The sequence below is a fragment of the Lygodium microphyllum genome, chromosome 11, assembly GCF_053477565.2.
Source record: "Lygodium microphyllum isolate KBCC chromosome 11, Lygodium_microphyllum_v1.1.10, whole genome shotgun sequence".
Taxonomy (NCBI): domain Eukaryota; kingdom Viridiplantae; phylum Streptophyta; class Polypodiopsida; order Schizaeales; family Lygodiaceae; genus Lygodium; species Lygodium microphyllum.
In genome coordinates this window covers 10,313,026-10,337,775 of record NC_141145.1, presented here as the reverse complement: position 1 = coordinate 10,337,775, position 24,750 = coordinate 10,313,026, and the positions used below count along the sequence as shown (strand labels likewise).

Sequence of the window (24,750 nt, the reverse complement as noted above, 5' to 3'; positions counted from 1 at the left end):
AAGTGACACAATGAATGAATGGAGGCTAGATAGGACTGTGGTTTTGTCATGTCTTAGTCAGCTTATGATTGATAGAGCCAATTCATTGGGAAACATAATGCGTTAGCTCAAACATGAGAAAAATAGTAACACATATGACATTAGATATTCTATTATTAGTAAGTTGTAATGTGGTACATGTATCATCACATCATTTCATTTTCTAACACGTCTCATTGCCCCCTAATCTTCGCATGAGGTATTATTTTCAGTTGCACATAAAGGCCTATTGTTTTGGATATCATGTATCACATCATAATATATGTCATTTCATACACATAGTCATACTCTTTGCTATTCTATATGTAGATTGAGGATATTGATTCACAACAAGGTGAGAGTGAGGGCTTCTAGTTAATGTTTTGACATGAATAAAAAATCCCAGCTCATACTTACTAAATTGTAATACATTCCTAAACTATCCTATAGTGTACAATAAAATTAAGAGGTTGCAATAGTAGACTTAGGGCTTTACCACTATTTTGTGTTTAAGACATAGAATGACATCTTATTTAACATGAGCAAACCTCAATTACACTCAATGGTTGGACTCAACTTTTGATTTCATTAAAGGGCAATTAGGGGGAGCAACAACATCCTCGTGTTAGGTAGCACCATCTTATTGATGTTTAGTGTGATGTTGTCCTTGAGCTTCGTATGCTTTGTTGACTAGACCAGGACATGTAGGGCATGCAAGAAGCAATCATACTGGAGCCTTTTGTGTTGGACCCATTGACTAATATTATTGTTCATATAAGGACATCCTTTTGAGCCAACATGAGAAAAACATGCCCACTGAAGCCAGGGGGTTGCATGATGGAGACTACAATGTTGCGTGTGAAGCTCACTAAGAGTGTGGGGCCCTTTCATTTCTAGTTTTGTTAGAAGGGATGAATAGAATATCTAAGGGAATTGGACTAGCCACACGAGGTTCAACAAAATGATAAGAAACAAAATGATTGTTCTTACTTGAGATTGAACACAATCAAGGCCTGAAGAAAAAAAAAAGATAAGGCAAATTACTAAAGTTAGTTGCATGTAGAAGGCAAAAAATGGGCAAGTGTAATGCCAAAATGGTGGACATAAGAATGTTTCATTGCAAATTGTGATATGCCATTGGATGTCAATGCAAAAATCATTAAAAGAAAAAGAAGAACAAAGAGATAATCAATTCAGGGGCCAATAAAGTGACATCTCCCAAAAGCGAAATGTACCCCACCCTAATTTAGTGATAGTTTTACAAAAAAGGTGCAACTTTTTTAGCCACTTCTTGTTACAACGATTTTTTTTTCATATTACATATAACCTTATGTGCGAGTCAAACAATTGAGCCACGTAATTTTGTTTATATATTGGATTTTGTGGAACTGTAAAACAATGCATCCTTGAGTGTCACTCTATTTGTCCCTCACTGTCGCTCTTTTTAAAACCATTCATTTATAACTAGATCTACTTGATAAAAATGTCAAAATACCTTAAAGTTTTGGTATTGAGCTCCCTATGATACGTATAGTTTGATTATTAGAAAATACTTATGTAACTCGGTTGGAAAAGAAAATTTATTGGGGGGATTGTCATATGACACTCTCTTGGCCCTTTACCCTAGCAAACATTTAAAATTTTGGTATCATTTCTACCTTATGACATATGAGCCAACGAACAAGACCTATGCCTCTTTGTGCTACTGGTGTCTTCGGCCACTACAAGATCTTGCTCTCTTCTTCCCGCCCCTTCGAGAGAACGAAAGAGACAGAGGCGATAGCACATAGCAGCAGACACGCAGTTGCTTTCGTCGTCTTGCCATGGCCGTAGGGGTATGTGTCTCTTCTATTCGCTTACCTTTGATATTTCCTGTCCATGCTAACCTCGGCAGTTATGTCTGTCAAGTAGCTTCGCCGCACTCACTGTACTACCTGTCGATGTGCTCTTATCAGGGAGACAGGCTATTCAAAGATGAGGCCTCTGAAGAGAAGGGAGAGCGAGCCAGGATGGTAAGATCCTGATAAAAAATTCATTATCAAAGCTCCTGCATATGGTCTGTGTTCATGTGGGAGTAAAAGTCTGCATCGGTTGTGGCTATGGCAAACTTGGTTGCTCAGTGTGGAGTTCTATTTTTCGGACGTGTTTACGTCCTCTAGAGAAATACTAGCTAGAGCGCAGGAAACAGCAGTCTTTGCTTCCTGCTTTTGCTAACTGTTGGTTGCCGCATTTTCCGTGCAGGCATCGTTTATTGGTGCCATCGCCATTGCAGATCTGGTGAAGACAACGTTAGGACCAAAAGGAATGGTCAGTGCCGCAGAATCTCGTTTTGATGTATGAGGTTATTGAGGAAAATGAACTTGGTGTACTCGAACACTACTCTTAAGGACTTAACTCGATCAAATTGCTTATATGATCCCTTTTGTAATAATTATGAATGGTCAAAAGTTCAAGGCAATTACTATCCGGCTGCTTCAAATGGACTAACGTCTTCTCAATCATAATTGGTAACATAATTTCTCCTATCATGTAAATGGGAATTTCAAGAGTACAAAGCATCTATAAATTACCCCTTGTCGGGATACCACAATCATCTAACCAGATTTTGTTGCTTACATTTATGAGCTTTTCAATGTCATGTTTTTACTTTCAGTTCGATGTATTATATTGTGTAGGATAAAATTTTGCAATCAACCGGAAGAGGTCACAGTGTAACTGTAACAAATGATGGTGCCACGATTTTAAAGGCGCTTCATGTTGACAATCCTGCTGCAAAGGTTTTAGTTGGTATAACCTTCTGAACGATACTTTTTTGCTATATTGGCTCTTGGATATGATGCATTAGTTCATGTAATACCAACTAGAAAAGATCATTCCTTTAGGACATACGTTTGCCTAAAATCTGCATATGTCTATATTGTAGATATTTCGAAGGTTCAAGATGATGAAGTGGGGGATGGCACTACTTCTGTTGTGGTTTTAGCTGGTGAACTATTGAGAGAAGCTGAGAAACTTGTGGCTAAGAACATCCATCCTATGACTATAATAGACGGTAAATTTTGATTTTCCTTTGGCATGGTGTTTAATGATACATCAATGTGAGTTCTTTCTATGAAGTCAAAAGGAATCCTTGTTACAAGCATTACTTGAGTTCTTGTTGCACATTGACTCCCGTGATAATTAATAAAATAGAATCTTCACAACAAAGTGATCAATTGCTTCCTAGTCCAAAGCATACTTTTCACTTGTATCTTCAAACCATTAGACACCTTACTTTGCTCCCAAGTGTGCTTGAAAGATGAGAAATGTATGATAATGTTGTCTAATTCTTTTTTTTTGTCTATCTTTTGAATTAGGATATAGAGTGGCTGCTGAGTGTGCTCGTGACATTCTTGCGAAGCGAGTTCGTGACAACAAGGCAAATCCTGGTATATTTTTTCTCGATGTATTTGTGTCTTTTTATTTTGAATGTCACTTCAAAGATACAAAATCATCATCACTTTAGGCATTTGTTTACTATTTTGGTTTTTGTGTGATGTTGTTGAGGATTGCTATTGCTGCTACAAGCATTGTTGGTGGAGTCTATGTGGCTATCTAGCCTTGGGAACTTAAAACTGTAGTTTTTGTTACTTTTTTGTATATTCAATTGTGAACATATTTGGAGGATAGTTCTATCACAAAACTTGCCCAATGGCTTTGTTTTTGTTGCTCCAAGTTATTGATTGAATGGTTGGAAATTTGCAACCCCATTTCTCATCTTTTTGACAAATTGCTTTGGTATCATCATACATGGTTACGTAGGCCTTGTTTCAACATTTGCTTCTATCCTTTAGCAATTGTTATAGAATTGTTTCACAACTCGATTATGCATATGATATTGGTGTTCTTGGTTCAGAGATTCAGAGGTTGTGGATACTTTGAGTTATCAAAGGCTAGTGGGTTTTTTCATTTGGCCTCTTAATACAATACTAGATCTATGCTTTTTGGTTGCCCTTCTTACAGGGTTTATAAGTGAACCTAGAAAAACTCATAAGCAATATACAACTATAAGGATCTTGCAATTCCTCAAAAGCACATTGAATCGTGGTTTGTTTTAGCGGTATAGATGATTCATGTTAGAATTTGCATATTTTGGACAACACCCTATGTTTAAGTGTGTTGTATAGATAAAACTAAGTTGGTTGTGTTAGTATCTCTAGAGTCAGTTTGACTCTAGTTGAGTTAGGTATAGGTCTAACTTGCTTTAGATCTATTGTACTTTCATTCATTGATTCCAATACTTATAGCTTTTAGCATGAAATTGTTACTCGCTTTTTTGCATTATCTTGTGTTCACACACACATATACAAACTCTCTCTCTCTCTCTTTCTCTCTTTACACACCCCTCCATATCCAACAATTGGTATTAGAGCTTCATACAATGGGTTTTGTCTTGTTATTGCTTAATTGGTGCTATTTGCTTGTAGTCCATGTTGTTGCTAGCTTAGCTCCACTTGTGCAGCTTGAGAGAGAGGAGCCATAGGTTTTGGAGAAGTTGTTGAAGAACAATTATACCCATTATTTCATCGCCTATTGTTTGCCCATTGTGCCACCACAAGTTGTTTGCCCACCATGTCGCTTGTTGCTCACTATATCTCCTATTCCAAGAAGCATCCTAGTCTTGTGTACACCACTAGTGCATGTGCAATTGGCTTTGCTTTGCTAGTTTTTCATTGAATTGCGCATTACTTGGATCTTCTTTGCCATTGCACCTTTGTCATTAGCTTTTGCATGTCATTGTTGCCGCCAAGATGCCCTCCTACTTTGTTGGACCTTGTTGTTGGAGAATAGTGGGTGGCTCTTGCTTCACCAACACTGCTTGGTTACTTAGCAACATTGCCATCTTGTCCTAGTGGTGCTCATGGTTTGCCTATCACTCTTAGCTTGTCTTTGACCTTCTAACACATCTCCCATATATACGAGGTCCTTTGCATGCATCATCATCGAAATGATAAAATTGCAGTTGAAACGCCAAAGTTGTGCAATTTTATCAATAGTTGCGCAAAAAATGTGGGGCTTTTATTTAGGAGTGATAGGGAATATCAATGATGTTCTTGGCATCTTCAGTAGTGCATACAAATTGAATATTGCTTCAGATTTTCGTGATTTAAAACTTCCTTGTGCAATTTTTGACTTTTGGATATTTTATATGTGCTAGGGATTCTAAAGAACTTGCTTTTAGTGTCTACTTTCTACTTCTATTGTTTACTTTCAATAGAAGTAGATTCTAGTTCATCTTCGAGGATGACAAATGCGTTGTGCGTGAGAGAGAGGATGATGTTGCATTGAGGGTTTTTGGCACTTTATATAAAGGTCTCTTTCTTTTGGATGATTATGTAAAGAGATCAAACAATGCATTTTTAGTTGCTACACTTACTCTTGCAATAAAAAATGTGTAGTTGTGGGACACTAGATATGAGCACATGAGCTTTGGCAATCTCATGACTCTTTAGAGGCGCTAGATGGTCAATACTTTGCTTAGTTTCGATACTCCACCTTTGCATGCTTTGAGGGTTACATTCGTGGCAAAATGCATTGATTTGGCTTTAAAAAGGATAGTGCAATGCTTGCTGTCTAAAAATTAGAGCTTATACACAATGATAATGTAAACCTATGCTCTTGGGGGTGATCTTGATTTTGTCTTGCATTGATGACTACTTGGGAATACTTGGGTGTATGGCTTGAAGGTCAAATTGGATGTGTTTATCCATTTTAAACACTTGGTTGCCAAATTGGAAACTAAAATTGGGTTGAAAGTGAAGACTCTTCCTACAATTAGAGGAGGGAAGTACGTGTCTAAAGCCTTTGAGGCTTGTTTGTTGGACAATGGCATTGCACATCAATTTACAGTGAGGATGACTTGTCCACAAAATGGGTTAGTAGAACACAAGAACCACACTTTTATGGAAATGACTAGATGCATGTTGAAGAGCAAAGGGTTGCCTAAGATTTTGGCTTGAAGGCTTGATGTGTGCAAATCATGTTTTGAATCGTGCTCCTACAAAGGCATTGAAGACAATCACACCATATGAGGCATGTATGGCAAGAAGCTTAGTGTGGATTATTTTCTTGCTTTTGGTTGTGTTGCATATGCACATGTATCCAAAGAGCTTTGTGAAAAGCTTGGTGACAAGGCAATAAAATGCATTTTTGTTGGGCAATGTGTGGGAAGCAAAGGGTAGTGGTTGTATAACTCTTTCACATGCAATATTTTCGTGAGGAGAGATGGTATATTCTTTGAAAATTCAACACATATGCATGTTGAATTTGAAATGCCAACCACATTAGACTCTTTGGATGTATTTGAGGGTTTTCTTTCGTATGCTACTAATTCAGAAGTTGATGATCATGCAATAAATCAACAATCACAACGTGCTGAATTTGCCTCACTTTGCCTCAAATTAGCCTTTAGTTGATGGAGTCTTTCTTAGGTTAGTCAACTAGGCAGTTGTGCGTGAAAGGGCTGCTATACATATAACCAAAATAGTCCTTAGGTGGTGGTTGCAGAGTCTTAAAAGAAGTGATATTTGCTCCTTTGCCTTGGTGCATGTTAACTGTGAAACACGTTTAACTAGTGTTGGCACATAGAGTGCTTGAAATGTTTCATTGAAATGTGAAACGCCCTGAGTGAAACAGTTGATTGAAACATGATTTTTAAGTTGGGAAAAAATATATTTTCTTGATTTTTCGAGGATTTTTTGCACACTCTGTTTATAGGATCCCATCCTTATTGATTCAATGTTCATGAAAAAAACATTATTTGTTGATAAGAGAATTTGCATGGTATAAATGTGTAAGTTGAAACTGATTGTTTGCAAAAAAGTTACCTCATATGTATTATTTATTCGTTTCACTAGGCGTTTTGCTTGGGATTTGCCGAAGGTAAAATGTTTTGGGGTGAAACGCAACGTTTCAAGGGTGAAACACTTTGCGGTTACCTTGCCTCAATGTACATGTTAGGATGCTAGAAATGTAAGGGGAGCACATTTTGGACCATAAGGAAGCATATGCTTTTGATGAGGATGAGTCTACATGTTTTGAGTGCACTATATCTTTTTCATTGGGATCACTTGTACTTACATCTCACTTATTTTATCTATCATTATCAATCTATCTTTTAGTTTGTATATGTGCAAGAGTTCCCCCCATCCCATCCCTAATGAAGAAGAAGAGCGGCAATAGAAGAAGAAGAAGAAGAAGAAGAAGAAGAAGAAGAGAAGGAAGTGAAGTATGGTGTTTCATGTTTGCTCGCGTGCCTTGTACCTTGTTAGACTTGCGCACTCCCTAGTGATTACCTGTCGTTAGATGTCCTCTATCATACCAAATCTTGTATCGCATATGATTATCGATGCCTACACTTACAAGCCACGTCATCAAAATTTAATGAGGCGGCACTTAGGGTAACTATTATTTACCTTTAAAAGAACATGCACTTGCCTTGTGCTCGCCAGTTACCTTGCTCTCGCCAATCGACTTGCCTTGCTTGTGCAACAACACATCTTATAGTTGTTGGCCTTGCACGGTTGCTATTTGTTCATTGATTCCCACTTGCTTATCCTTGCTTGTAGCGTAGCTACATGTGCTACTTATAAGACTATCTGTTGGTTGATCATTGACCATGTAACTAAAATGAAAGTTTAATCAATTAAACTTTAATTAGTTAAGTTCAAACATTGGCTTCTAAGAGGCAATTTGCACACAATTTAAGGATTTTTAACTTAAAGTGAAATTTCTCCAAATTTCTTTATCAAATGTTGGGGCTTTTCATGTTTGAGCACTCGGCCATCAAATCACAACTTCCATCAATTTGTTGAAGACCACCTATATACTCACCTTTGACATTAGTAAAAAATTGACATGCCAAGTATCTAGTGCTTGCAACGCTGTTGCAAGTGATCAATGTTGATTGCGATATCCTTGACATCTACATCAAAGGGAATTTTTATATCGACAAACAATTTTTAAAATTAAAAAGAATGAAAGAACATAAAATAAAAATAAAAATAAAAATTAGGTAATTGGAATTAGACATTGGCCATGCACACGCATGTATCAAGACCTTTTGATCCCTCAATAAATACTTGTGTGGGATTCTTTGCTCAGATTTTAATCCAAAATGAGTTGTGTTTCTTTTTATTTTTCTTTCTTTCAATTCACAATGGAGCTATATTTTAAGGGGGATTATAACCGCTTCTTGTGTGACCTTTGAGTTGATCCTGAGAGCTATACCCATGTATTTGACCTTTGGTCATGTGCCTAGCGCCTTTGAGCCATGTTGGCTTTTGATCAGTCTCTGAGCCATGCACACACAACTTTGAACCATGTCTTTCTTTGGGTCCTTGAGCTTCTTGGTAGACCATATAGTGATCATCCTTATGTTGCACCTCTCATTTATGTATCTCCTTTTCCAGAATCATTGTATGAGATTAGACACTATCTCTTCAAGGTAAGACCTTTCCTTTTACTTTTTCATATGTTTGGTGTCATGGGTTTAGTCACCCATGACTTAAAGGGAGGTTTGTTAGCTTTATTTATTCTCGTGTGTGAACACACATTGTTGTGTGTAAAAGTGCGTGTTTAGGTGTGAACACCTTTTATACCACTTAGCATTAAATAAGGGTCAAAGGGTTAGCTACATAGCCTAGTCTTTGTATTCAGGTCCTATCACTTGTACTTACATCTCACTTATTTATCATTATCAATCTATCTTTTAGTTTGTAAATGTGCATGCAAGAGTACTCTCTCTCTCTCTCTCTCACACCTCCATGGAGTTCCATCCACTGTAGCATATTGGTCACTCGTGAGCTCCTTACCCAATACTCTTCGTGCTCCAAAACAAGCGGAGTTAGCTCTTCCCATAGAAGACTTTCTCGGACCTTAGATGGTGTAGAAGACATTATACTTGGGAGATGGCAACTAAGTAATGAGAATCATCGTCATGTGCTTTGATGAGATCATTGTGTCAAGGGATACAAGCTCGTCCTACATGTCCATCTTGTTGATGTGATCTTGCATAGAAGAGAAATCATCAATAAGTATTCAAATTTTTTTTCTCTATGGTGGGCAAAGATCTTCTAATGGTAGAGAGAAAAGAGCTTCCAAGGACCTTGGTTCTGAAGGAAGTAGCGAAATCATAAGCTAGTGGCACAGGGTTTCGCCTTTGAGTCTGTTTAGGCACCCGGCTCAAAAAACAAAAACAAAAACAAAGAAAAGAGCTTCGTCCACGCCTTCGTTGTGGCCCAAAAACTGGCGCACATGCAAAAGGACAAAATCCTATACTCATGAAGAGGAAAAAATCATGCTCTAGAATTGAGATGATCCCAAAGGGTTGCTTGGTCCTCATGCAGGGATTCTCCATGGGACAAGGGATTGGGGTAGTAACAAAGTTCCACAAGTCAAAGGTGTCAAGGATACACTCCACTTTGTATCCCCAAGGGAGTAGTTTGCACCATCAAGTTGATCTTCTTTGGGGAGAGAAGGAAGTACGTGTTATGGCAGCATACCAAGATGGGATGGAGACCGTATCAATTATTTGATTTATTAGAAGGAGAACGAGGCTCCAAATGTCAATCTTCGCACGCTCTATGATTGTTTAATTGATGGGACTGCCTAGCGAAGGAATAATGGCTTCCACATTGGTATCATCAAGTCTATCAAGTAGTTACTCCATAACTCTTCAAATAGAGCTGCAAACATACAAAAAACTCGTGTTTTGGTGTTAGGCTGTAGAAAGCTTGAACAAGATAGAAACTGTGTTCTTTTTGAAAGACCTGCTCTAGATAGTAAGCTAAGCGTGCCTTCTCTTTGTGAAATGTGAGCCCACACTTTGGTGATGATACCATGTGAGAGTGTGCAACAGAAGGGCAAACACGAACATGAAGAGAAGAGAAGAGAGAGGTTGTAATGAAAGAAAGAATGTAAGGAGAAAATCTACACTGAACTCCAAAAGAACATTGGATGTAAAGAAGACTGATCAGTTCTTGGATGCAGTCGAAGGTGTTAGTGAGGGCATCGGATTAGGTTGATGACATTTAAGGACTCTCCTTTGTCTTTATTGCAGTCTCATCTGTTGGATAATCCATCTGTTGCTTTGTTAGTATTTTTCATTCAATTTTGTGTTTGTTTAAGGACTTGGGTTTGAAGGCCACCCTTAGACCACAATTCAAACTCTTGAGTAGGGTGCTAATTCATGTTCCAGTTTCCACTTACATAACAGGTAGCTGTTTCAGATGGTCATTGCATGATTCAGAATACTGTCTAGCAAAAAATATTGCCATAGAGGTCCCTTTGGGGTGTATTGCATAGTAATTGGTTTCTTCATGCTAGAGCTGAGGAATCATGACCAAGTCAAGAAGCTTACCATTGGGTTTGAACATTGCGATTATGAAATAGTTGCATTAAGACTATGTAGAGGCTAGAGGAAATCGATTGGGTAGGCTTTAGAGGTACTGCCAACCCTCTTTCATATACTCACCACTAGTCCTCCTCATGCACTTCGGAGTATGGACTTAGGCCTTATTTGCATCATGAACAGTTGATATGTGCCAATCCAAAATTCTATACATCTTAATAAGGGAAAATGCTAGAATTAGGATGTTTTGTTGAGGTGGTCCGAAACTAAAACTTTACTAGTTGAAGTTGTCTTGTGGGCTTTATTTTTATTGCTAAAGTAGGATGACAATTGACGGCTTCCTTTCTAAAAAATGTTTTATGGCACGTGAACATCTGACATCAGCTCAGTGTAGAGGGCTTTTGGCATGCTTTAAGTGAATGCCATTGATGTAAGTAGAGATTAGTGTTTAAATGGTTCTTCAATTGCAACATTGGTTGTTCCAGAGGCGAAGATTAACATATATCATGATTTCTGGGCTTGTCTTTGTGGTTTTTTGCTTTTTGCTAAAGATTAATAGAATGAATACAATCATTTCTTACATGCAAGATTTCTTGGCTTCCCCTTGTGGTTATTTGCTTACATTGTTTGCTTATTTGGCTAAAGATTAATAGAATAATTACAATCATTTCTTAGATACAAGGTCGTGCATTCAATGCCTCTTTCATATAATGTCTTCTTGTGCACCTTCTTTTTCATTCAATGCTTGTTTTATTTGTAATATTTCTTGTTTGTTCACGGTATATTTTTACTCTTTATTTTTTTAATGGCAGGAACATAGCAAATCTTTGGCTTTTCTTTTATTGTGTCTGTTGATCATCCTTATACCTTATCTGCTGTGATAATTTTTCTTGGCAGACCATTTTCATATGGATCTACTCAACATTGCGATGACAACTCTAAGCTCCAAGATTTTATCACAGGAGAAAATCCATTTTGCAAATCTGGCAGTTGATGCAATCATGCGCCTGAAGGTATTCTTTATGTTCTGTAGCTGCATTAACGGTTATGGTAGGTTTATTCGGTCAGATTTTAACAGTGATCTAGTTATGTAGGGAAGTGGCAATCTGGAAGCTATACAGATTATCAAAAAGGCCGGTGGATCCTTAAAAGATTCTTTCTTGGATGAAGGGTAAACCTTTTTATATTAGTTGCTATCAGTTTCTTCTAGTTTTGTGGCATTAGTGATGTATAGAGATAATAAAACATCTGTTTTATTCATGTAGGTTCATTTTGGACAAGAAGATTGGTATTGGACAGCCAAAACGGATAGAAAATGCAAATATTTTGGTAGCAAATACAGCCATGGACACTGATAAAATCAAGATCTATGGTGCCCGTGTCAGGGTTGACTCAATGGCAAAAGTTGGGGAGATAGAAGCTGCAGAGAAGGACAAGATGAGAAAAAAGGTGCAGAAAATAATAGCACATGGCATCAATTGTTTTGTTAATAGACAGCTAATATACAACTTCCCAGAGGAGCTCTTTGCAGATGCAGGCATTTTAGCCATTGAACATGCAGATTTTGATGGTATAGAGCGGCTAGCTTTAGTTACAGGTGGTGAAATTGCCTCAACTTTTGACAACCCAGAGAGTGTAAAGCTGGGTCATTGTAAATTGATTGAGGAGATCATGATTGGAGAAGATAAGTTGATACATTTCTCAGGGGTTGAACTGGGACAGGCCTGTACCATTGTCCTCCGGGGTGCAAGGTATGCTGACTTACTCTGCAACAGAATATCAGATTAGCTTTGCAGGCAAAACTTACCATGCATCTTGTATGCTCGATGGGGCTCTCTGATTTGTAATATTTTGTTGCTATGTGACTCCTAACATGCTCCACCTCTTTGCTTGCATTCTTTAGTAGAAAGATCTGTAAGTTGAGTGTACATATTCAACTTTAAACCTGTTTCATAAACCTTCAGCATGTGATTGATCTAACTTGTTTCATAAACCTTCAGCACATGATTGAATGGTCGTGCTAATTAGAGGTGCAATGCAACTCGCTTCTACAGCTAATATTATCTTGATGGCAGTTCACATGTTTTGGATGAGGCAGAGCGATCGTTACATGACGCGTTGTGTGTGCTTCAACAAACTGTTGCTGATAGCCGTGTTGTTTTAGGAGGGGGATGGCCAGAAATGCTCATGGCCAGTCATGTGGATGAATTGGCCAGGAAGACCCCTGGAAAGAAATCCCTTGCCATTGAATCTTTTGCAACAGCTCTCCGAGCAATACCTACTATCATTGCAGACAATGCTGGGCTCGATAGTGCCGACCTTGTAGCTCAGCTTAGGGCTGAGCATCACAAAGTGGATAGTACTGCAGGGATAGACGTCATTACAGGAGCTGTAAGTGCTTTTCTCACTTGTATTATTCAGCATTTACTGGGTACAGAATCAATTGTTTTAAGGGTTCTTCACTTGCCTTGTAGGTTGGCAACATGGACCAGCTTGGTATTTTTGAATCGTTCAAAGTGAAGCAGGCTGTGCTGCTTTCTGCAACTGAAGCTGCAGAAATGATCTTGAGAGTCGATGAGATTATTAAATGTGCTCCCAGACAAAGGGAGGATAGAATGTAAAGTTGTATCGGAATCAAAGATCAGAAGCTGCCCTAATGAGAGACGTTTCCTTTCTGTGCATGTTTCGTGGATCTGCCAATTCAGAGAGGAACTTTGAGGAAATACCCTTTCCTGGTAGATCTTGACAATTTTGTAAGGTTAATAGATGAAATGGAGTACAAATATTCAGTTTTTTGATGGTTAGCAGCTGGCTGCATTAGTCCTGAAGAAAACGTACAAGTGTTTTTTCTCACTCTCATTTTCATAGTTTTGCGTCTCTGCTTAGCTGTTTGCAACTCTGATAGAAAATGGCAGGTGCAGCTTTTAGGTTCCTTCCTGCAGAGTTTAAGAGGCTCGGCTATGGTTGCACACAATACACTGGGTTGACGAACAAGCTGAATCATGTTTTTTCAAGAATTCTGCTACATATGCTTATATGTAGTAGGCTTATCGAGAGACGATGTGCAAGGTACAAGGACGTTTTTTGGGAGAGACGATGCACACAAGTATTGACGTGTGCAACCCTGGTGCATCATAGGAATTTTCTTGAATAGCATAGCGAGAATTCAGTGCAGAGATTGATACAAGCCTTTATATTTGTATGCTATTTGTATCCTAAACGTTACAGCATAATTGAAAGACGTCCCGATCAGAACTCTTCTACCAGTAACCAAAGACAATGAGATTGTACAATCACAATCCATGAGTCGAAAAACTTTCAAACACTTGAATTCCTCAGCAATATAGAGTATACATGTAATGTTAGAAACGATTTGATGAGTATACATGATTCTATCGGTAACCAAATGCAATAAGATTGTGAAGTCACAATCCAGGAGTCAAAAACTTTCAAGATTAGGACTCGTGACTTGAGATAAAAGATAGCAGTATGGCATGAATGATGATGCTAGCAGTGAGATCTTATTCATTATCATTTTACTTACGTTATACAGACTTCAAAAAGGGAGAACTTTATTGCTTATTAGAAAAAATGAAGCATGATGGCGAATTTAAGGGAAAATAATTGCAAATAGTGTGGATATGAAAGGAAAAGGATTAGGCAGTTGAATGAAGGATATAGGGTTTAGGGGTTTTAGGCAATAGCAGATCCTTGAGAAGGGAAGTGAACAATAGCTAAGGAGAGTGAGTAGCAATAAAACATGGTGTTTGTGACTGTTCAACTTGTATTGTAAAGCATAGTATTCATGTGATGAAACAAATTTCTTGCTAAAAAGCTTGAAAAATTCAATTTGATAGTAAAAGTATGAAAATGGAAGCTCACTAATACAATGTAGTGACAAGGAAAAAGTTGAAGCATTGGCACAGAGGCGGGAGAGACAAAGCATGTTTGGATAGAAATGGTGTTCTAGTTGCTATTTAGTAGTAGAATTGACTATTGACTAACAAGGACAGTCGAACAAAGAAGGGTGCTCTAGACTTTAATGCATGATCTTACATATGTAGCTCCTACTTTCCTCAAAGTGTTTGTAACTGTATGAGATTTTAAGCTTATTGAATCAGTCGAAGGCTTTGTCATGGAGGAAGAATTGTACATTATTAGTAGGATAAGCCAAGAGAGTATTGTACTTGGTGTTATTGTATACACATTTTTGTTGTGCAAAGTACCATACTTGAGTATGCTCCACCACTTTAATGTAATCTCAACCTCTAATGATTGGTTTGTTCCAAGGTTGAGCGACACAAAACTAAATTTTTTCTTTATTTCTGTTATCTTGTGGAATGCATCTTCATTGAATATTGTGGAATAGAGTGATGTATATAAACCTTGAACTAATGATATAGTAGTATAAAGTAGTACACTTCAGACTCTTGACTCCAAGTCCAAAGCTATTGATGTTCCTACTAAATCCAAATTGAGCTAAGTGAATCCCAAAACATTTCAGATGGGGTTACTTAGACTCACCTATAGATCAATGTCACAAAACTTGATCTGCTTGCTCATATGAAATCTTTGCTAGTCAGCCAATCTTTGAATAGCATGGTTGTTGATTTGGCAAATGATAATTACTCTAAAGTAGAATGACTACTCCAATTTAACTATGCATTCACTACTTATGTCATTGTTTACAATTATTGATTTAGGCCTTGTGGACAATGAGGTGATTCAAGTCCCTTTCACTTGGGGTTCCATTTGGGAGGAGAGTGAACACCTCTTTGACAAAAGTCTCTTGGTTGAGTTGGTTGAGTATGATAAGACCCTCTCTCAGAAGTAATTGTAGTCATGTCGACTTATCTCTTCTTATGATTCTGTGACTAAAATCAAATACCACTCATTATCTGCTCAACTTGAGAAAAATTGCCATTCCTTGAGCCCATTTGCATAAAAGTAGTTTTCTCATTAACATCAACTTGAGCTTGCTCACGATAGTGGTCTCATGAAAACATTTGAGCAATGATGTACAATGTCAATACTCTTTAATCTGACTCAACTTGTTATAGAACCACTTCACTATGTTCTATCAACTTGGCTCAGAATCTAGACATGCTATCACAACTACAATATCATCGATTGATTGATAAGATTCTGACGGAAGAGGAATTATATATAGCTAGTCACTTTGTAGGACCTTCATTGCTTAGTATTTTAATTATTTACCTTTGTGAATTGGCTACCAAACCAATTGACTTGGATGCTTTTATTGAATTGGAGTATAATCTGAATTTCTACAACTGGTGGATTTTCAAATCAATAGAACACCGACTCTTGTACGCAACTAACGCTAGTTAACCTTGTACATATTTTTTTATTTTGCTCAATGTGTTGCATTGGTAAGAGCCAAAGTCCCTCCAACTTTTGGAACAATGCTACATCTTATGTGAGGCAAGATCAAAGATACATGCTCTAAACTTTTGTTGTATCTATGATGGTAAAACACAAGTTGTCATCACTTTTATCTTTTTCGCTGTAAGTACTTGCAAAGTTTCACAAAGTGAATGTAGAAACATGATAGATCAGTGAACGTCCAAGACTTGAAGATGGTACTAGCACAAAAAAATTTCTTCAAAATCTCAAGTCTCGGAAGTATCTATCATCATGACATTAAGCTACCAAGATCATCTGAGAGATTCCAACAAGAGACAAAGACATCAGAGAGCCATTGACAACGACATCCCAATATCTTCAACCATGACATATCTTGATGACAATATCCAATGATCCTCCATTTCCAGATGAGAAGTAGCAAATTGCTTTATCAATAGTTCAATTCTTCTTCAAAAATAACTTAAAAAATAACAAGGCATTAACAATTTGATCATTCTTCAAAAATTAACTTCAATAATAACGAGGCATTGTGCTTTTAATGTCAAGGCTTAGTATTCAATCCTTAACATGCATACTTTAGTGCTACAACTTCACTCTTCGGGTAAACTCTGTTAATGTGTAGTTAGCCATTAGATATTTCATAGATCTATTTGTCTTTATAAGATTGCACTCCTAGTTGTATGGGCATGTGATTACTCGTAGTAGGAGAAAAAGAAAAATCAAAGGAAAAAAGAGAAATTTCAAAGAAAAGAAGAGAGTAAAAATGCAAAAAAAAAAACACAAGAAAAAAGAGAGAAAAAGAAATATTCACTTACAAGCACTGCACCACACTTGGGGTTCCTCAAGTTGGATGCATCGGGTGACCTTGGTCCTCAAACCAACTTTGTCTCTAATCCCCTAGCCTTTTTCCTAATTTCCTACACATTTACTTAGGGCACATCAGTGTCAAGACATACATAGGGAGCCTTAGCTTACTTAGGTTATACATGTCTCCCTAAGTTACCTTCATCAGCTTATGGCAAGGATACTTCAAGCACAAAGAGATTAATCACATCAACTACCACAAGTGGTTGATCCATCAAAGAACCATGCACTTCAAGAGTTATTAGGATTGGAATCTAGCTTTGGTTCATCCTCCTTTATCATTTCCCCCCCTCCACCCGCCCCCCCCCCCCCCCCCCCCCCTTGTTGAGATGACAAGCTCAACACATGTGGACATTGATGATGGACCGCCTGGTTAGATGGGTCCACACGTCTACACTTAGCACGTCGGTGGTCATTATGACTCTCACATGGCCACTGACTCATTACTTATTATATTCAGGTTGTTACACCTATTTACAGCTGGCATAGTTATAGCGCCAGTAGACTAGTGTAGTCGGTTATGCATTGTTTGACTTAGTAGGCCACTTTCCTTTTATCTTGTATCTTATCTATACTTTGTGTACATTGTGAAGTGTGTAAAAGAAGAAGAAGAAATCAGCAAGAAAACGTTTTGGCCTCTATCTCTCTTCTTGTCTCTTGAGTGAGCTTCTCCTTGTGCATTCTGTGTGTGTTCGGTGCAGCATCTTGAGCAACCCCCTCCACCACGCGATTCTTGACATGGTACCAGAGCCGCACCACTGAGAGAGGCTGATTTCGAAGGTTGAAGCAAAGGGGAAGAAGCAAGGTTCAAGCAAGCAAGCCACGGGTAAGAAGCTCTCCCATCCTTCCACTCTTTCTCTTGGATAGTGCCTGTGGAGGCACCGGAAGCAGGGCAGAGCAAAAATCTCAGATTGCAGTGAGATTTGGTGTGCGCGAAGAGCACTGTATATTCTGCAGATTAGCCCTTTAGGGCTTTCCCGCAGTTATTTTGGGCATTTGAGGCCGTTTCAGGGCCCGTTTTAGAGCCGCAAGTTGCGGACAGCAGTTTCAGGGTACGCTGTGACTTCAGCTGTATCGACCGACAGTGGGTGCACAGGTTACAGATTTCAGATCTGTAAGATTAAAGGTGTTTACCAGTGAGTAAACACGAGGTTTATCTGCAAACAAGTTGCAGATTGCATGTATTGTTGAGCAGACAGTGAAATAGGCTGTCTAGTGTATTGCTGTGCACTACAGGTCGAGGATTGCAGAAGTTTTGCTTGCTGTTTGGTATTATTCTTGTGATAATGGCAGAGAACAGTGGAAGCCCCATCATTGAGAAGCTTGACAAGAACAACTACCCTTCATGGAAGTTCCGTGTCACGAACTTTCTTATTGGAAAAGGCCTCTACGAGTTCGTTTCAGGTGAAGAAAAGGAGCCGGAGGTGAGTGATCCTCCAACTGCAGAAGAGATAAAGGCACGAAAGGAATGGAATGCAAAAGACAAGAAGGTCATGTATTGGTTGTCTGCAGTAATTGACAATAATATGTTGGGACACATTAGAAATGCAGAGAATGCATATGCAGCTTGGACCATACTTGAAAGTATGTTTTCTGTAAATACAAAGGCACGAAAGATTCAACTCAAGCAAGAGTTGAATACATTGAAGAAAGGGAAGATGTCTATCAATGAGTATGCATTGAAGGTAAGGAGCATTGCAGATGCATTGGCAGCGATTGATGCAATGCCCGATGATGATGATTTGGTGTCGTCTACCTTGGGTGGACTTAACAATGAAAAGGCTTGGAAGTCTTTTGTAACTTCCGTATATGTCAGAAAGCCATTTCCAGATTTTGATGAGTTGGTCTCTCTAATGATCACTGAAGAAATCAACATGCAGAGTGAGACATCTGAAAGAAGTGGTGAACAGGTCCAGGCTTTCTACTCCAGTTCAGGAAGGGGACGTGGCAGGTTCTCTTCAAGAGGCCGTGGTACAGGACGTGGTAGTGACAACCAGCAAAACAGATTGAATCAGCAATTTGGCGATATGCAGGTTTCAGGAGGTCGTGGTAACTTTAGAGGCAGGGGGAGCTTTAGAGGAAGAGGTGGATGGCAGAACAGAGGTTCTAACAACTCTGGTATTGTGTGCCACTACTGTGGCAAAACAGGTCATATTGCAGCCCAATGTTATGCCAAGAAAGATGATATTCGGAGTGGTAAGTTGCAGCAAGGAAACTATGCATCGTCTTCACGACAGAATAAAGACAAAAATGAACGTTTGTTTGTTATGCAGCATATGCTGAATGCTGTTACAGGAAAGAGAACACATGAAGATGTTTGGTATGTTGATTCAGGTGCATCCAATCATATGACCAGCCATGCAGAATGGTTTGGGGAGATGCAGGATTTGCAGAATGCAGGTTATGTGTAGACGGGTGATGACTCATGCCACCCAATTTCACACATTGGAAAAGTTCCCTTGTCCTTGCATGATGGTAAGACAAAGAGTCTTTCAGATGTATTACATGTGCCATCTATTACAAAGAATTTGGTGTCAGTCGGTCAAATGGTAGAGCAAGGGCTGCAAGTCAGATTTAATGCAAAGGGCTGCTTTGTAGAAGACTTCAATGACAAGTGCAGGTTGGTAGCAAAGGGAAGTAGAGTTGGACGTATGTTCACTCTAGATGCCGAAATTCCTACTATGAATGCTGCTATGTATGCCAAAGGAAAAGGTGTTGTTGCAGACATTGAAATTTGGCACAAACGCATTGGACATGCAAATGTACAAAGGCTGAAACTAATGCAGTCCAAAGGGTTGGTTACAGGTTTTCCTACATTTAGAGTTGCAGAATTTCAGAAGGTATGTGAAGCATGTCAGTTTGGTAAGCAGGCAAGACAACCTTTTTCACATGATAGAGATGTAAGCAGAAATATTCTTGATGTTGTACATACAGACATTTGGGGGCCTACACAAAATGTATCTCTTGGAGGCAGTTCATACTTTGTCACATTCATTGATGATTGTTCTAGAAAGCTGTGGATATATTTTATGAAGGAAAAGAGTGAAGCGTTTGAGCACTTTAGAACTTTCAAGGCTGTAGTTGAAAGAGAAACATGCTTGAAAGTAAAGTGCCTGAGGTCAGATGGAGGGGGAGAGTACCTCTCAAATGAGTTCAGTGATTTTTTGAAGTCTCATGGGATAAAGAGACATTTCACATGCAGGTATACCCCACAGCAAAATGGGGTTGCAGAAAGGAAAAACAGGCATATTGCAGAAGTTGCACGCGCCTTGATGGCTGAAAAGAATATGCCTAAGCATTTTTGGTCTGAGGCTGTTCATACTGTTGTTTATATTATGAACAGAACTCCCACAGCTGCAGTTCATGGTATGACCCCCGAAGAATGTTTTACAGGTAAGAAGCCTGATGTTTCACACTTGAAAGTATTTGGCTGCATTGCGTATGTTCATGTGCCAGATGAGTTGCGGAAGAAACTGGATCCAAAGGCTGAAAAGTGTGTCTTTATTGGATACTCTTTAGAGCAGAAAGGGTATCGCTGTTACAACCCTGTCACATGTAAGTTCAGAGTGAGCAGGGATGTCATCTTTGATGAAATGAGCAGCTGGTATGCATCTAGTGGTGATGCATTGGATGTTGATGATGATCATGACACTCATGTGCAGGCTGAAAAGCAAGAATCACGGACTCTTAGTGGACCAGAGACATCATCTAGTAGTCCTTGGTCTGGGAGACTAAGGAGTACCTCTACATCTTCAGGTGCATCTAGTAGCACTACAGGTAAAGACAAAGGAAAGAATAAAGTGTCAGAAGGCATTGATGCAGTTCTTGATGGAGACTCCAGTGGCTCAGAGAGCTTAGATGATGAGCTTGGCAATCCTTCAGTGAGAACTCCAGGTGTGCAGAGAGCACGGGCTAATGCAAAGACTCCATTGAGTGATCCAGTGGTACGCAGGTCTAGCAGGGTGAGATACCCTGTTAAAAGATTTGGTTTTGAAGGTTATGCAGCTCACCATTATGCTTATATGGTGAAACTAGTTGAGGATGTTGAGCCTACATGTTTTGAGGAGGCTGTTGGTCATGCTCATTGGGATGCAGCAATGGATGAGGAGATGGCTGCATTAGAGGCTAATAAGACTTGGGATCTAGTATCATTGCCGAAGGGAAAGAAAGCTATTGGATGTAAGTGGGTTTATAAGATTAAGCACAATGCAGATGGTTCTATTAGCAGGTACAAAGCTAGGCTGGTTGCAAAAGGCTATGCCCAGACATATGGCATAGATTATGATGAAACCTTCAGTCCAGTTGCTAGGATGGCAACTGTCAGATGTGTGATTGCTTTGGCAGCAGCCAAAGGTTGGAGGTTGCAGCAAATGGATGTAAAGAATGCCTTCTTGCATGGTGATTTGCAGGAAGAAGTGTATATGGATCAGCCAGCAGGTTATGAAGATTTAGAGCATCCCACGTATGTGTGCAAATTGAAGAAGGCACTCTATGGGCTCAAGCAAGCACCTAGAGCATGGTCTGACAAGATTAGAGAGTATCTTGTCAATATTGGTTTTTATGTTTCTGATGCTGATCACTCACTTTATGTGAGAAAAGGAGATGCAGGTTTGGTCATCATAGTCATCTATGTGGATGACTTGATTATTACAGGTGATAGTGATAGTGGGATTGCTGAAGTCAAGGGTTGTTTGAAGATGAAGTTTGAGATGAAGGATCTAGGTGAGCTAAGGTACTTCCTTGGCATTGAGGTGATCAGATGTGATGATGGTATATGGCTGTCCCAAAGACAGTATGGCTTGGATATGTTGTCCAAGTATGGTATAACAGCATGCAAACCACTTTCAGTCCCCTTGGAGCAGAATGTAAAGCTGAGTGCTGATGTTGGGGATGAGATAGAAGACCCTACTATGTTCAGGAGGATAGTGGGGAGTTTGATTTACATGACTATTACAAGGCCAGACTTGAGCTACGCTGTTGGTCTTGTGAGTCAATTTATGCAAGTACCTAGAAAACCACACTTGGATGCAGTGAGACGCATATTGAGATATGTCAAGTCCACATTACATTATGGACTTTTCTATGAGGCAGGTACAGACGTACATGTGTTTGGATACACAGATGCAGATTGGGCTGGTAGTATGTCGGATAGAAGATCTACCAGCGGATACATGTTCTCTCTTGGTAGTGCAGCAGTTGCTTGGAGCAGCAAAAAGCAATCTACAGTTGCTTTGTCGAGTACAGAGGCTGAGTATAGAGGTGCTGCTGTTGCAGCATGTGAGGTAGTATGGCTGCAAAAGTTATTGGCTGATTTGGATGTGCAGGTGGAAGGTCCAGTTGTCATTTATTGTGACAACATGAGCAGTATACAGTTGGCTAGGAACCCTGTGTTCCATGCCAGGACAAAACATATTGAGGTACACTACCACTTTGTGAGAGAGAAGGTACTAGCAGGTGAGATTGACTTGGTGTATGTCAGCACACAGGATCAGATAGCTGACATCTTCACGAAGGCATTGGGTACAGAGAAGCTTCAAAAGTTTCGAAGCTTACTTGGAGTTGCAGAGATGCAGTTGAGCTTGAGGGGGAGTGTTGAGATGACAAGCTCAACACATGTGGACATTGATGATGGACCGCCTGGTTAGATGGGTCCACACGTCTACACTTAGCACGTCGGTGGTCATTATGACTCTCACATGGCCATTGACTCATTACTTATTATATTCAGGTTGTTACACCTATTTACAGCTGGCATAGTTATAGCGCCAGTAGACTAGTGTAGTCGGTTATGCATTGTTTGACTTAGTAGGCCACTTTCCTTTTATCTTGTATCTTATCTATACTTTGTGTACATTGTGAAGTGTGTAAAAGAAGAAGAAGAAATCAGCAAGAAAACGTTTTGGCCTCCACCTCTCTTCTTGTCTCTTGAGTGAGCTTCTCCTTGTGCATTCTGTGTGTGTTCGGCGCAACATCTTGAGCAACCCCCTCCACCACGCGATTCTTGACCCCCCCCCCCCCCCCCCCCCCCCCCCAAGATCTTCTTCAACAATACCCTTTTCTTTCAACAACACTAATTCTTCCAATAGTGGTTGATCCATCAAAGAACCATGCACTTCATAGGATTGGAATCTAGCTTTGGTTCATCCTCCTTTTTCATCCCCCCCGCCCCCCCCCCCCCCCCCCCTTTCTTTCAACAAAAATTCTTCCAATCCTTCTTAATTCAAACTTTTTGGCATCGTAAAGCACCCTAATCATCAGAACACCCCATGGAGTAAACTTCTAAGTAAGTACTAGCCTATGTAAGCACATACAATCACATATTATTTGCACCATAATCTATATATAGTTTTGGTTCCTCAAGTGTGGGACAACACTTTAGGCTTGTGACCCATTTCCCAAACCAACAACATTGTATGTCACGTGCACAAGATAAACGACTAGCACTTTCCCCTAGAAAGTAAATGCATGTAAGGTTTGACTTTGCAAGTATAAAAATTCGTGAAGAACCATGAGCCATTACTTGTTAATGACAACCAAATCTCCCATCTCTTGCAACCTCTTATTCCTTCTCCCTAGCCATTCAAACTTTATCCAATAATAAGAAGAATAAAAAATCTTAAGAGTATTGACATTAACAATTGCAATTCAACAACATCAACCACCATGTGCTAGCATACCACTCATCTACAACAACATCAAACACCATTTGCCAACATATCGGTCATCTATACTATTAGGAACAACATCACTTTCTTCGTTGGAACTAGCTATTCATTAATAACACACATTACTTCTTCACCAAGACTACTACCTCATCCACCGTCCTAGTATTGCACATCTACCTTTGACGGAGTGCCATGGGAGTGGCACTTGTCTCGGAAGGAGATAATGTTAACATGAAATATGGAAGGCTACACTCAAAGGCAAAGTCAAGGAAAGTCAAAGACAATTAAAAGTAACGTTGCAAGGTTAAAGTACAAACGACATAATTATTTTTGAAAGAATATTATTTTTCAAAGCTTTAGGATATTATATTGGGATACTTGTGGTACTTTAGGGACATGTTCTTATCATGTATGTACTATTTTGTAAGAGCCACCATGCATATGTAATAAATAACATAGGCTAGGTCTAATTAGGCTTAGTACAAGCATACTTTAAAGATTGACCGGTTTAGCTTCCACAAAGTGGATAGGATCTGCAATAGAGGTGGAAATCTTAATTCAAAGTTATGGAAACCATAAAACACAAAGTGAGATGAAAATCCTAATCATAAGGGCATAAACTCTAAAATGCAAATGGGATACCACCTTCTAGAGGAGTGATCTAACCCTAACCCTAATCTTAGTTTATATAAGGGTGGGAAGTTTGTATTTACTGTTTTGGTGCATCCATACTATAGAAGCGTTATCAATGCAATTATTGAACCTTTCCATTCACTTATTTTATTCTATTATCTTGTCTCCATTGTTGAGAGTAAGAGGTGTGTTGAGTGAGAGACTTGGGATAGTAAAGCTCTACATATTCTTCTTTCGTTTCTTCCTCTTCTTCCCATCTATGGTAAAATGTTTGAGTTTAAAGTTGGATGTGAGATTGTGAGAAATCTAGTGAGATGAAGCTCTTCTAAATCTTCTATCTCTCTTTCTTATTCTCTATTTTCTTCTCTCTTTGTTGGTGTACTTAAGTGGTGGATGCAAAGGAGTGACGACATTAGATTGGGTAGCTTAGGCTGTTCTTGAGTCTTCAAGCTTTTGGACTATAATGCAAGAAGATAAGTTGGTGAGTTTACTGTACCTTGAAGCTAGTCTATGAAGGGGGTGAGCCTTGAAGTGGAAGCATGGAGTGAAAGTAAGAGCTATGGTGAAACGAGTAAGAGCAAGAGAGAGAGAGACACAAGATGTGGGAACTCCAACAGTCACAATGTGTGACCGGCCTTTCCTTCATTCAAATGTCATCGGAAGAATAAAGAATAAAGTGACAATGATGGGTGCTTGCCACTTGCAGTAATGTACTTGTGTGTGGGTAACTAATACATGGTGTGGTTATTGTCAGTGTGTAACTAATACACGGGCGACTAGGCATAGGTGCCTTTA

The 24,750-nt window shown here is 39.1% G+C and overlaps 1 protein-coding gene across 1 annotated transcript; it reads left to right on the top strand.

Moving 5' to 3' along the window:
• The first annotated feature begins 1,683 nt into the window (after positions 1–1,683).
• LOC148028537 (TCP-1/cpn60 chaperonin family protein) lies at positions 1,684–13,212 on the top strand. Its single transcript, XM_087688819.1, has 11 exons — positions 1,684–1,853; positions 1,974–2,030; positions 2,260–2,325; positions 2,694–2,805; positions 2,942–3,070; positions 3,375–3,446; positions 11,306–11,421; positions 11,503–11,579; positions 11,674–12,159; positions 12,484–12,799; positions 12,883–13,212. The coding sequence occupies exons 1-11, from the start codon at positions 1,842–1,844 to the stop codon at positions 13,027–13,029; spliced, it is 1,590 nt and encodes a 529-aa protein (XP_087544945.1). The 5' UTR covers positions 1,684–1,841; the 3' UTR covers positions 13,030–13,212.
• Positions 13,213–24,750: the final 11,538 nt, after the last annotated feature.

Excerpts from the sequence above, each read along its gene's own strand:
- LOC148028537 (XM_087688819.1), top strand. Across the intron at positions 3,447-11,305 it reads TGACAACAAGGCAAATCCTG|ACCATTTTCATATGGATCTA; the intron begins GTATATTTTTTC and ends TTTTCTTGGCAG. Across the intron at positions 12,800-12,882 it reads TAGACGTCATTACAGGAGCT|GTTGGCAACATGGACCAGCT; the intron begins GTAAGTGCTTTT and ends CTTGCCTTGTAG.